Source organism: Excalfactoria chinensis, chromosome Z (assembly GCF_039878825.1).
Source record: "Excalfactoria chinensis isolate bCotChi1 chromosome Z, bCotChi1.hap2, whole genome shotgun sequence".
Taxonomy (NCBI): Eukaryota; Metazoa; Chordata; class Aves; order Galliformes; family Phasianidae; genus Excalfactoria; species Excalfactoria chinensis.
Window position 1 is genome coordinate 16,298,859 of NC_092857.1, and position 12,622 is coordinate 16,311,480.

Sequence of the window (12,622 nt, forward strand, 5' to 3'; positions counted from 1 at the left end):
GGGCATCCACAGCCTCTCTGTTCCAGCTCCTCACCACTCTCTTGGTAAAGAACTTCCCCTGATATCCAACCTAAATCTTCCCTCCTTCAACTTAAAATCATTTTCCCTTGTCTTGTCATTATCTACCCTTGTAGAGAGTAGAGGAGAGAGAATTTATAGGCTCCCTTTTGTTACTGAAAGGCTGCAGTTAGGTCACCCTGCAGCCTTCTCCAGGCTGAACAAGCCCAGCTCCCTCAGCCTCTCTTCATAGGGAGGTGCTCTAGCCCTCTGATCATCACTGTGGTCCTCCTGTGGACCTTCTCTAACAGCTCCCCATCTTTCCTGTACTAGGGTCCCCAGACCTCCAGAGGAGACCTGCTCTCTATAACTACCCGAAGGGAGGTTGTAGTGAGCTGGGGGTTGGCCTCTTCTCTCATGTAACTGGTGATAGGACTGGAGGGAATGGCTTCAAGCTGAACCATGAGAGATTTAGGGTGAATGTTAGGAAATACTACTTCTCTGAAAGAGTGAGTGGTCAGGCAGTGGAATGGGCTGTCCAGGGAGGTGGTAGAGTCACTGACCCTGGAGGTGTTTAAGGAACGTTTGGACACTGTGGTCATGGTCTAGTGAGAACTATTGATGATGGGTGGATGGTTGGACTGGATGATCTTGTAGGTCTTTTCCAACCTTGGTGATTCTGTGGTTTTGCATATTGAGGGGGGAAAACTGTGTGTGTGTCACGGGTTACCCTAAAATCTACCTGCACCCATGACAGGGGTATAGACGGCCTGCAGGGCCGCTATCCCAAAAGGAAAAGAAAACAGGGAAAAAGGAAATAAATACAGCGGCAACGATCTAAGGAGGCACACTTATTTACTAAATACTATATTGGAATACAGAATAACACAATATAATACAATATAATTGGAATTAAGGCTAACGAATCAAGTAAAATAAGAGAGAGTGAGTCCCGAAACCGAGAGGCCTACTGTAACTCTAGGCGAAACGGCTGGAACGCTTCCACACACTCCCCCATGGCTGGCAGGATCCAAGAAAGCGAGTCCAGCACTGAAGTGAGATTATATAGAGTCCGTGTCATATGACTGACCGTGGTGCTCCCTGGGACATTCAGTCTTCTTTTCTGAGCAGCAGATTCGTCAAAATTATCTATGCTTAACATGATGTTATGATGTGGAATACTGACAGCAAAATTACAAAATTGCAAAACCATGACATTCCATCCCTTATTCTACATCATTACATTATGCTTATTACACACACACACATATATAGTTGTGAGCAATCAGCAACCTTATTTTCTTAACAATTTATATCTAATTTTCATGCAAATCCTTAAGCTGAAAATAAAACTTCATAACTTAAAACACTATTATTTACTAAGTTGAGGAAATGGCAAAACTGCCGGAAAGAGGAACATGATAACGGTGGAGGGAAAAAAAGGGAAAAGGCAACACTAGTGGGGCCTCCCCCACTTCAAGGTGCACTCATCCTTTCCCTAAGCTACAGGGCTGCTGCACAGAGGAGGACGTCTTGGGACTGTCCTCCTCTGTCTCCATCAATCTGGATGTCAGGCAGGAGCCCAGAGCATAAGCAGAGGGGAGAAGTAGACCAGCATCACTGCTGGTAGTATGGCCATCCTCCAAGTCATCTGCTCCCTCTGGTGGAACAGAAACATCAAGGAGAGGCTCATCAAGAAACTCCCCAGCGGGTGATCACAGTATCACAGTATCGTGCAAGTTGGAAGGGACCTTAGAGATCATCGAGTCTAACTCCTGGGATTCAAGCCTTCTGTGTAGCAGAGTGGCACTTCTACCACTTGTGCCACAGCGGGGTTTCGAACCCGGGCCTCCGGCGTTGCAAGCGGCAGTTCTACCACCGCGCCACCGGGGGCACACTTTGGTGCCAGCAGCTTCACATCCTGGCCTGGAGAGTTGAGCTCCAAACCCTCATAGGGGAGCAGCGAACTCAGGCCTCGTGGCTGCAGGATGACCCCCTTCACTGCGGGGTGGCTCACTTGGCACATCCACACCGTCCTCACCATGAGCTCCTGCTTCTTGCCCAGGTGACAGGGATAGGAGTGGAACTGCTGGGGCAGTGTCTGGAGTGTCATGCCTCCATAGGACCTGCTTCTCCACCCCTAATATGGTGCTTTGGGCGGTAGCATAGGGTACTGCAAATGTTTTGAGACAGGGTAGATTCAGGATAGATATTAGGAGAAAGTTTTTCACACAGAGGGTGGTGACACCCAGGGAGGTTGTGGATGCCCCATCCCTGGAGGCATTCAAGGCCAGGCTGGATGTGGCTCTGGGCAGCCTGGTCTGGTGGTTGGCAACCCTGCAGATAGCAGAGGGTTGAAACTGGATGATCATTATGGTCCTTTTCAAAGCCATTCTGTGTTTCCATGATCCAAAAGTTATTTTGTGATACAAGTTTTTTTAAGTGTTGAAAGTCAGGAAGTATGGTAGCTAGAGTATAGTGTAGAAAATTTAACTATCAAGTAATCTTAGTACTGGCAGTAGTTTCTACCAACTATCCTGTGTAAGTTTGTTCATCTTTTTGGTTTTGTTATGTCACGTTTAAAGTAGAGGTGAAGTTCAACCCTTTCCCATATATAAAGAAATTAGAGTTGTCAAATACATTTCTGGCAATCCTAACTTTTGTTTTTTCAGTCTGGCAGACCTGATGCCTCATGTGAAGGTTCAAGCTGTGGAAACTGTTGAAGGCTGCACACATGAGGTAAGTGCAGTGCAAATAAACATGGAATGTCTAGGCTTTCTTGTAGAAGTGCCTATGTTACTATGGGTATTATAGCATTGCTTATATTTATTGTTGTACTAATTATACATTACTTGATAATGCAGTTAAAATTTTGTCTTTGTTATCATGTAGGAACTGAAGAAAACTTAAATATTTGACGTGAGAGAATGTTAGATATTGGCAAGGAACAGGAACTTTACATGTATAAACACATTTTCCTTGGAAAGGGAGTGAAATCAATATAAGCTGAGTAATTGCCTATAACTTCTGCTGGTCAGAAGCCCTGACTGCATCTTGGTCTGAAAAGCTTGTGTTTCAAGCTAGCTAAAGCAGACACATTTTATGTCAGGCAGCAGGGAGTATCAGAAGTAAGAAAAATAATTGGTGTTAGAGGAGGGTAGAGGTGGTAAGAGGAAGAATGGACACATTGAAACATGAACTTATAGAACCAGGACAGTAGAAATTCAGGTAAGTTTTACTATGTTTTTAATCTCCTGCCGTAGGTGTTCAGGGCTTTACCTGTGACTGGAGCACACACAGGATAGTCTAACATTTTCGTTTAAAATGCATTTTATAGGTTGCACTTCCAGCGGATGAAGAGTTCACAGGTCTGCAGCCAAGAACTGGAAAACCTGCAAAAGTATGTGTGTGAGATTTGTATAAAAGGCTTAAAAGCACTGGTGTCCAATTACCTCCTGTATAAACCATAGGCATGGTGCTCTGCAAGATCAGCATGAAAAGCAGTTGAAGGCGGGAGTCTTGCGGTAACAGAATGGCCCTGTTTTGGCTGAAGGTTGCAGGAATAAGCAGATAAACAGTTTCAGCACAGTCTTGAAGGGATGGAGTGAGACTTCTTACTTGATTAACTGTGAATTTAATACTAGAATTAACACAACTGACTATGATGACAAGCTCTAAGAATATTTTGTGAAACTTGCATGACTGTATTATTCAACTCTGTACCCACACTTTGCAAAATGATCCAGTGAATGTCCTGGTGAGCTTTAGCAGACAGGCATTTGTGAACCTTTTCAGTGAAAGCATCTGAGGGGCGCTCTGGCAGGCAAATGTCATCTATTATTGACTCTATAAAACCCTTCTCAGAGACTGGCAGGCAAAGTCCAAACTATGCTAGCAGTACAATAGTGTGTTAAATTACATCTTTTATTCTTTTGGGCTAAGTAGATGAGGAAAAAGATTATACTTTGCTAGTAAGGCTTGACAGTGGCCCAGAAAGGTGGCTTGTCATGAGCGAGATTGATATCTGTATTTTAAATTTGTTAGAGTAAAATGAAATGCTTGAATGGAGTGGATATGTTGTTATGCTTTGTTTTTATTCTGTGACATCAGGCAGTAGTTTCACTAGTACACTATGGTTTTTCTTCCTGATTTTTAAGATTAATTGAAATTACAGCTTTATAGTACATGATTTCTTTTCTGTCTGTAATCTGCGTGCTAAGCCAGAAAATAATTAAATATAGATAATAGTCTATTATAAAAATAAGTGAGTATTTTGTTTCTCTTTTCAGGAATACCCATTTAGTCTTGATGCCTTTCAGAGAGAAGCTATTCTGTGTGTAGATAATAACCAGTCTGTATTGGTGTCAGCTCATACCTCAGCTGGTAAAACTGTGTGTGCAGAGTAAGTAATTTTCAGTCAGTCTGACAAGGGAATGGTGTGATTTTATTCAGCCACTGTTTTGTTTTTGGTTGTTTAGGTTTTTTGTTTGTTTTTTTAATTGAAACTTTCAATATGCCATGGTTTTTTCTTTCATCTTTTGTAGTGGGTAATGGCTTTATTAATGGTGACATTTATCTTTTATATTTTAAACAGTCGTCTTGTTGAGATATTTTTCTGCATAATGAGAGGAAAAAATCTGCAATACAGATTTGTTTTCTAGTTTTTGTGTGTAACTAATGAAGAAGTTTGTGTACGTTTTATTTTCTGTCAGAAGTTTAATTTCATTTGCATTTTGCTGTATGACAGACAGAAGTGTTTAACAACTCTGTTTTTCAAGGTTTGGTCTGGCAGCACAATTGCTTTGCTGACCTGAGTAGAGAGGTATATGTGTAAATATATTAGGACATGGGTTCAAAGAATAATAGTTAGATTTTTGGTTAAAATGGAATGTTCTCTAAATTCCATGTATTCTGGTTAACTTCTCAGTGTTGGTTGCTCTCTAAAGGGCAGAAGTATTGTTCTGAATTTTTTTATTTTTTAAATCAGAAGATCAAAGAAAAGTAAGAAGTTGTTAATTTCTTCCTGACAGCTTTTAATATGTACAATGTTTGAACATAGGTATGCAATTGCCTTGGCCTTGAGAGAAAAACAGCGTGTGATATTTACAAGTCCAATTAAAGCTCTGAGTAATCAGAAATACCGTGAGATGTATGAAGAGTTCCAGGATGTTGGTTTGATGACTGGAGATGTCACCATCAATCCTACAGCTTCTTGTCTGGTGATGACAACAGAGGTAGGATCAAACATGAATTTTGTCTGTCTTTTTTTTACCCTTTTTTGATTGATAAGGTTTATCTGATAACAGTAATCTATTGTTAGATTAATATTGTCAGAAGAAGCTCATTTATGTTTAAAAAAAAAAAAAATATATATATATATAATTCATTATTTCCCCTCTTGCTCTTGATTCAACTTGTAGTTATTGAAAGAAAATAAAATCTCTGTAAATTTATGCTTTTATTTTTGGTAGATCTCAATTTTTTCTCACTTTTTCTAGATCTTGAGAAGTATGCTCTACAGAGGCTCGGAGGTTATGCGAGAAGTTGCATGGGTTATTTTTGATGAAATCCATTACATGAGAGATTCAGGTATCTTCTACCTTCTTTTGTTTTCATATCCTTATTGTTCAAGAGCGAAGACTGTTTCCTTTGAAGAACTAAAACTTTATAATCTCTTACATCAGTCATCTTAGCGCATCATAAGTCATTCAAAATTTGTTTTTTAGTGAACGTGTGGAACTGTTATTGTGTACATCAATTTAATTTTTTTTGTTGTTGTTGAAAGAAAGGCAACTTTGGAGACATTTGTATAGTAGCTATGTCATAGATTTACAGATTGGCTTGGGCTGGAAGGGACCTTATCTCACTCAGTTCCAACCCCTCTGCGATATGCAGTTTTGCCTCCCAGCATATCAGTTGCCCAGAGCCATATCCAACCTGAGCTTGAATGTCACAAGGGATGGGGCATCCAGTATTTCTCTTGGCAACCTGTTCCAGTGCTTCACCACCCTCTGCATAAAAAATGTCCCTCTAGCATCAAATCTAAATCTACCCTCTTTCAGTTTATAACAATTCCCCCTTGTCCTGCCAAACAAATCTGATTATTTTTATTTTTATTTTGTTATTAAGTGTGCTTGGCTTCAAAACTTCACTTTAATTACAGATTTTCCATATGACTTGTTTTTTTTTTGTTTTGTTTTTTTTTTCCAGAACGTGGTGTGGTTTGGGAAGAGACAATTATTTTGCTCCCTGACAATGTTCATTATGTGTTCCTTTCTGCAACTATTCCAAATGCTCGTCAGTTTGCTGAATGGATTTGCCATCTTCACAAACAGGTAACTTTTTTGAGGCAATATACCTTTATCCTTGTGATTTTGTGGATCTCTTTAATCATAATGTTACAGCTTATAAATTAATAGTATTTAAGTACTTTTAGCCTTTGTATCTGTATGGACTTTTGGTTCTGCACACAGGAGCATTGAAGCTATTTGTTTTAAACTAATATTTTCAGCAGTTATTTAAACACCAGCTTGGTTCCAACAAACACTCTGAGATATGAAACACTGACAGTACCGTGATTATTAGAGACAGGCCTTTTCAGGACTTCAGAGACTTCAAAGGGTTTACATTTGCAGTCAGTAAGCACCACATTTGTCTCTGTTTCAAGAATAATAAAGTCTTCTGTTACAGTTGCATTAAAGTAGGTGTATACTTGTCAGTGGGCATGGTAAGTATTCATCATCCATTTTTATAAGTTCTCAGTTGTAGCCTGGATATTCTTGCAAAATTCATACAAATTCATTATTATTATCTTGCTGCTTTTTCTGTTAGGATTGTATATTAGTCATGGGGTGATTTCTTTGAATAATCAGTGAATTCAGTTGCTGTCCAATTTGCAGTACTGAACATCTCACTGTCTTGTCAAAAGGTCTTCAGAAAGTCAGGGTTCCTGGAACAGCTGGGTAGAGAGAGGCAAAGCTGAACAACTTGGTGCAGGTAGGCTGTGGGGCAGGGTCCTGGAAGCAGTCAGACTGGGCAGAAGAAGGTAGAGAGGCAGTGCACAGTCCCTCTGAAGAGGCGTGAAGAGCAGGCAACAGTTTCTCAATGATTGCCATCATGATAGTCTTTTCTGAATTGAATATTTTTGGTCAGTACATGTTTTTTAATCCCTGGAACACACTGTACATAATTAAGGAAATATCTTATTAATCAGGTGGTAGGCAGGTTCTTTATCACACCCTTTTCTTAGCTGTTGCTGCTTGTTCACTTCTTTAAGAGTATAGCAGTTTTTTCCCAGCTGACAAAGTTGTGTATTTTCTGTGACTATTAGCTGTCCATCAGTTCTAGGACTTCTGTTTTCCACCTCTTCCCATATGCAGGGCTCTTGACATTATCTCTGGCTTAAATTTTACATGGCAGTTACTGCTCAGGTTCTCACAGCAAATTATGGAAATTAGTTTAAGGCCAGCACTGCTTTCTTGCTCAATATAGCATAGTTAGAAAAAGTTATGTAGCCTTGTTACTAGCATTGCCAGTGCTGCTTTTACTTTGGAGTATGCGTTTGATGTGCTCATGAAAAAGGCATGCAGAAATCAAAAGTAAATCATAAAACCACAGGAAATAATGTGTAAGTATGCAAACAAAATTACGAAGTAAGAATGTGACAAATGTAACCCATCCTATAACCATTCAGTTAATTTTTATTCTATTTTTTGTAGAGATGGTTTTGCAGAAAAGATTATGAGTTAGAATTGAGGAAGTTAATATCCACTAGAGGTTGCTCTGATTATAAAAATCACCCAAAAATTTCATTCTCATATGGCTTGTGTTGAAAGGATTGTTAAAAGAAGTCTAATCAAGATTGGCACAACGCTTTGACTTTGTTTTGCAGAATGATGAAATGACTTCTTAAAAGTAGATCTATGCAGTATTTAATAAAGTTTTTTTGTTTTTTTTTTTCTAAGCAAGCTTTCTGCATCTATTGAAACCTTTAACATGTTAAAAATTTAACAATATGCCTTTTTCAGGTGATCCAAGTAAAAAGATGATACTTCAAAATGGAAATAGTTCTTTCGTTGGTTTTAAAAGATGTTAAGACATGTTGAGTAGTAATGTGTAGTAATGCAGAAGAGAACGTTACCTGTCTTTCTCTGTTCCACGTGAGAGAAATTTAATTATCAGCTTGTGTCCTAAAGGATTTGCAAGGTTTCATGTATTTTAGTAGCATCATTAGTACAAAATCCATATACGGGAAAGAAATTTTAACTTAATTTCTTTGAGTCATAGAATCATAGAATCACTCAGGTTAGAAAAGACCTTTGAGATCAGTGAGTCCATCCCAACCTAACCATACTACCCTAACTAACAACCTTCTGCTAAATCATGTCTCTGAGCACCACATCCAAACAGTTTTTAAACACATCCAGGAATGGTGACTCAACCACCTCCCTGGGAAGCCTATTCAGTACCTAACTACCCTTTCTGTAAAGAAATTTTCCTGATATCCAACCTAAACTAACCCTGGTGCAATTTGAGGCCATTTCCCCTCGTCCCGTCACCTGTCATCAGTGAGTAGAGACCAGCCCCGCTCTCTCTGTAAGCACCTTTCAGATTTTGGAAGAGAGCAGTAAGCCCTTCAGCTTCCTTTTCCCCAGACTAAAAAGCCCCAGTTCCTTCAATGTCTCCTTGTAGGGCATAGTTTCCAAGCCCTTCACAAGCCTTGTTGTCCTTCTCTGCACCTGCTCCAGCACCTCAGTGCCCAAAACTGAACACAGTACTCCAGGTGAGGCCTCACCAGTGCTGAGTACAGGAGCAGAATGATTTCCCTAGTCCTGCTCACCACACCATTCCTGATACAAGCCAGGATACCATTGGCTGCCTTGGTCACCTGTGCACACTGCTGGCTCATATTTAGCCGACTGTCCATCCCTTTCCATCAGGCAGCTTTCCAGCCACTCTTCCCCAAGCCAGTAGGGCTGCCTGGGGTAGTTGTGACCAAAATGCAGGACCCGACACTAGGCCCTATTGAAACTCATAGAGTTTGCCTTGGCCCATTGATCCAGTCTGTCCAGGTCCCTCTATAGTGCCCTTCTCCCCTCACTAAGTGGGTCACCTTGTCTTAGAATGAAATCCTGTTTTTCAGACAGGATCTACTATTTGTAAACACATGCTGACTGGGCTTGATCCCCTGGTGGTCCACAGTGGCTCCTAGAATTATCCATTCCATAACCTTCCCCAGTACCGAGGTGAGACTGATAGGTCTGTAGCTACCAGGATCATCTTTCCAGCCTATTTGAAGATGAATATCACATTTGCCAGTTTCCAGCCCTCTGGGACATTCCCAGTTAGCCAGGACTGCTGAAGGATGATGGGCAGTTGCTTGGCAACCACATCTGCCAACTCCATCAGCACTTTAGGGTGCAATCTATCTGGTCCCATGGACTTGTGAGCATCCAGCTTTTGGAGCAGGTCCAAAATCATCTTGTTATGGATCATGCAGGGCCTATTCTGTTCGCCATCCCTGTCACTGTACAGGGGCTGTTTTCCCAGGGAGTAACAAGTCTTACTATTAAAGACTGAGGCAAAGGAGGCATTAGCCTTATCCTGATCCTTGGTCATCAAGCTGCCCTCTGCATCCAACAAAGGATGGAGATTTTCCCTAGCCCTCCTCTTGCTGTCAGTGTATTTATAAATTCCATGACAGGAATCTATCATCTCATGATCACTTATGCCCTGGATGGCCTCCAGACCTTTACATCTCCCCCCAAGAACAAGAGGGAGTGACCTTGAGACCTCACCCAACTGTTTATAAAGCATCTCGTCCAACTCTTCATCCTGCTTGGGTGGCCTGTAGCAGACTCCCCTGATAATATCAGTCTTGTTAGCCTTTGCTTTTGTTCTGACCCATAAGCTCTCAACCTTATTATCACCATCATTAAATTCCATACATTCACATTCTTTCTTAACAGGGAGGGCTACACCACCACCTTTCCTGCCTTGCCTATCTCATTTGTAAAGTCTATATCCATCCATCACAGCATTCCAGCTGTGCGAGTTATTCCATGTTTCCGTGATGGAGAACTTTCCAACTGCATAACGGCCTCCAGCTTCTCCTGTTTATTATCCATGCTGAGTATTCACTCAGTGTAGAGGCACCTGATCTGGGCCTCCTTTTGAGTGGCAGTAGCCCCAATACCCTCATGACCTACTCAGATGTTTCCACAGCCACCAACCTCACAACAACCCTTGTGTTGTTCCTAGAAAAGGGTGAGTCGTCCTTCTCCTTCACCAAGACACAAGACTGTGGGATCTTACTGGCACATCCCTCACCTACAGGCACTGGAATGTTACATACAGGCTCAATACTAGTAACCCCAGTTATACCCCCACCTCCCCTCATCTTAGATTCTGGCTTTTAAAAATACATGTTTTAATAGTAATGCGTTATATTTTCCATTAAGCAAGTATACATGTCTAATATAATAAGAAACATAAAATATTTATATTTATGCTGTTCTTTGTTGTAGCCTTGCCATGTGATATATACAGATTATCGACCTACCCCACTGCAGCATTATATATTCCCAGCAGGAGGAGATGGACTGCGTCTTGTTGTTGACGAGAACGTAAGGAATATTTTTTTTGAAAGGCATTTCTCCTCACTTATCAGTAATGAACTTCATCTTTTGCAAAATCTGACTGTCTGTGCAAAGGATATGTGTGTTTATAATATGAAGTACGCAAGGGTAACAGTGATAGCTGAGTGGCTGATAGGTTTTGGAGTAATACAGAAGAGATATTTTGTTATCTACTGTAATGTTTTCAACTGAGTCATGCTTTGCTGAGGTGTTTAAAGTACCCTCATCCTTGCTTTCTGATACTTGTTTTAATGTTTCTCACTTAATTTTTATTTTTTTATTTTTTTAAATGATAGCTGTATTTAAAATTATTTTCAGTTAAGGAGGCAAAGTGTTTGTGCATTGTTAGGTGATTCAGGAATAGCAATGTGTTTAAAGTTCATTAGTGACTTGTACAGTAGTATCTTATGCCATAAACAGGAGGTCTTGGTTGGGCAGTGTATCTTCATAAATACATTCCGAAAAGTCAGTTTTGCTACTGTGTTATTGTATTGGGTATACATGTCAAGATTATTGACTGATCCCTGCCTCCCTTGGTGTTAGTAATTTGGTTTTAGTTTCTCAATGCTCTAATCTTGTTAGTAAAAGGCAACAAATTACATCAGTCTCCCTATGCTGAGTCTGCTTTGCCTCCTGTGGTAATTGGTGATTGATCTCCCTGTCAACCCTTGAGCTCTTTTTCATTGTGTTTTCTCACCCTGTTAGTTTAATAAGAGGATATGAGAAAGCAGTGTAATAGTGTTCAGTTGGCCATCAGTGTTAAACCAGTACAGTCATTCAGCATGTCTGTTGTAGTAGGTGGTATAGTGATTAGAATAATGTGAAGTAAACCAGAGAGACAAATGTAATTCTGAGAATTCTGAGCTGTGCCATTGGCCTAGTAATGTTTCTTGCTGGCTTTGTGCATTATTTTCTTCTTCAACCTGTAAGCATTTAGTAATGGTACTCAATATATAAAGCATTATGAACTTTTTTAGTAGACTGTTGTAAGAAGTAATTGTTTACAAAGGTTGTCTTCTATATCTAGGGAGATTTCAGAGAAGATAATTTTAATACAGCAATGCAAGTGCTTAGAGATGCAGGAGACTTAGCAAAAGGAGATCAGAAGGGCAGGAAAGGAGGAACAAAAGGTGAGTTTGGGTCCCATTCTTAACTGGCTTCTTAGAAAACTATTCTTTTTATTTTATTTTTAAAATAAGTTGCATCTAAGTTGTGCTTCTATCTTAAATCTTCTGTAAGATTTTTTTTTTTTTTTTTTTTTGCTAAAATGAAATTCATGAAATTTCTCTGTAGGCCCTTCCAACGTATTTAAGATTGTGAAGATGATCATGGAAAGGAATTTCCAGCCTGTAATCATTTTCAGCTTCAGTAAAAAGGACTGTGAAGCCTATGCTCTTCAGATGACAAAGTTAGACTTCAATACAGGTAACAATAAGTAGAATGCAGTTTATTCCAAATTGTAATTTGACTTCAAATGTTATTCAAGATTAATATTTCTGTTTCTATAAAGAACAAATAAAAAAACCTGCTTTCTTATATGTGCATCAACCTGTTTTTGATAGGAATGTATTGATAACAAAGTAGTATTTGATCACTGCAATGTTTAGCTGTATTCTATTTGAATGTTTTCTTTCTCCAGAATTCTGTTCACTGTGACAGTAGTGCAATGGGTAGTATAGAATAGCAGTGCAATTTCTAGAAAATTCTGTCTGGAAATCTGAATTTTCTCTTCAAATTAAAATGGCTATATAATGAGACATTGTTCTCTTTCAGCTGTTCAATCCACTTTTTTTCCCCTTACTTTCTCTTCTAATTACTTAAATAAAAACTAAAATGCTAAACTGAAGCTTGTTTTGGTTTTTTGGATTAAGACCAAGCTTGGAAAATGAGCTTCAGTACATGGCCCATAAATTTTTGGAGTAGTTACAAAAATATAAGAAAGATGTTTTAAAACAGAATATCATTTCATGTTTGTGAATTGTTCAGGG

The 12,622-nt window shown here is 39.6% G+C and overlaps 1 protein-coding gene across 2 annotated transcripts in view; it reads left to right on the plus strand.

The window, feature by feature from the left end:
* Nucleotides 1-12,622, plus strand: part of MTREX (Mtr4 exosome RNA helicase) — a 43,097-nt gene that overhangs the window by 876 nt on the left and 29,599 nt on the right. For both annotated transcript variants that reach the window (XM_072359927.1, XM_072359926.1), the window contains exons 3-11: nucleotides 2,670-2,736; nucleotides 3,335-3,397; nucleotides 4,287-4,399; nucleotides 5,057-5,231; nucleotides 5,496-5,586; nucleotides 6,208-6,332; nucleotides 10,524-10,622; nucleotides 11,662-11,764; nucleotides 11,928-12,059. In XM_072359927.1, coding sequence (XP_072216028.1) covers nucleotides 2,670-2,736; nucleotides 3,335-3,397; nucleotides 4,287-4,399; nucleotides 5,057-5,231; nucleotides 5,496-5,586; nucleotides 6,208-6,332; nucleotides 10,524-10,622; nucleotides 11,662-11,764; nucleotides 11,928-12,059 — 968 coding nt within the window. The remainder of the gene's footprint in view (nucleotides 1-2,669; nucleotides 2,737-3,334; nucleotides 3,398-4,286; nucleotides 4,400-5,056; nucleotides 5,232-5,495; nucleotides 5,587-6,207; nucleotides 6,333-10,523; nucleotides 10,623-11,661; nucleotides 11,765-11,927; nucleotides 12,060-12,622) is intronic.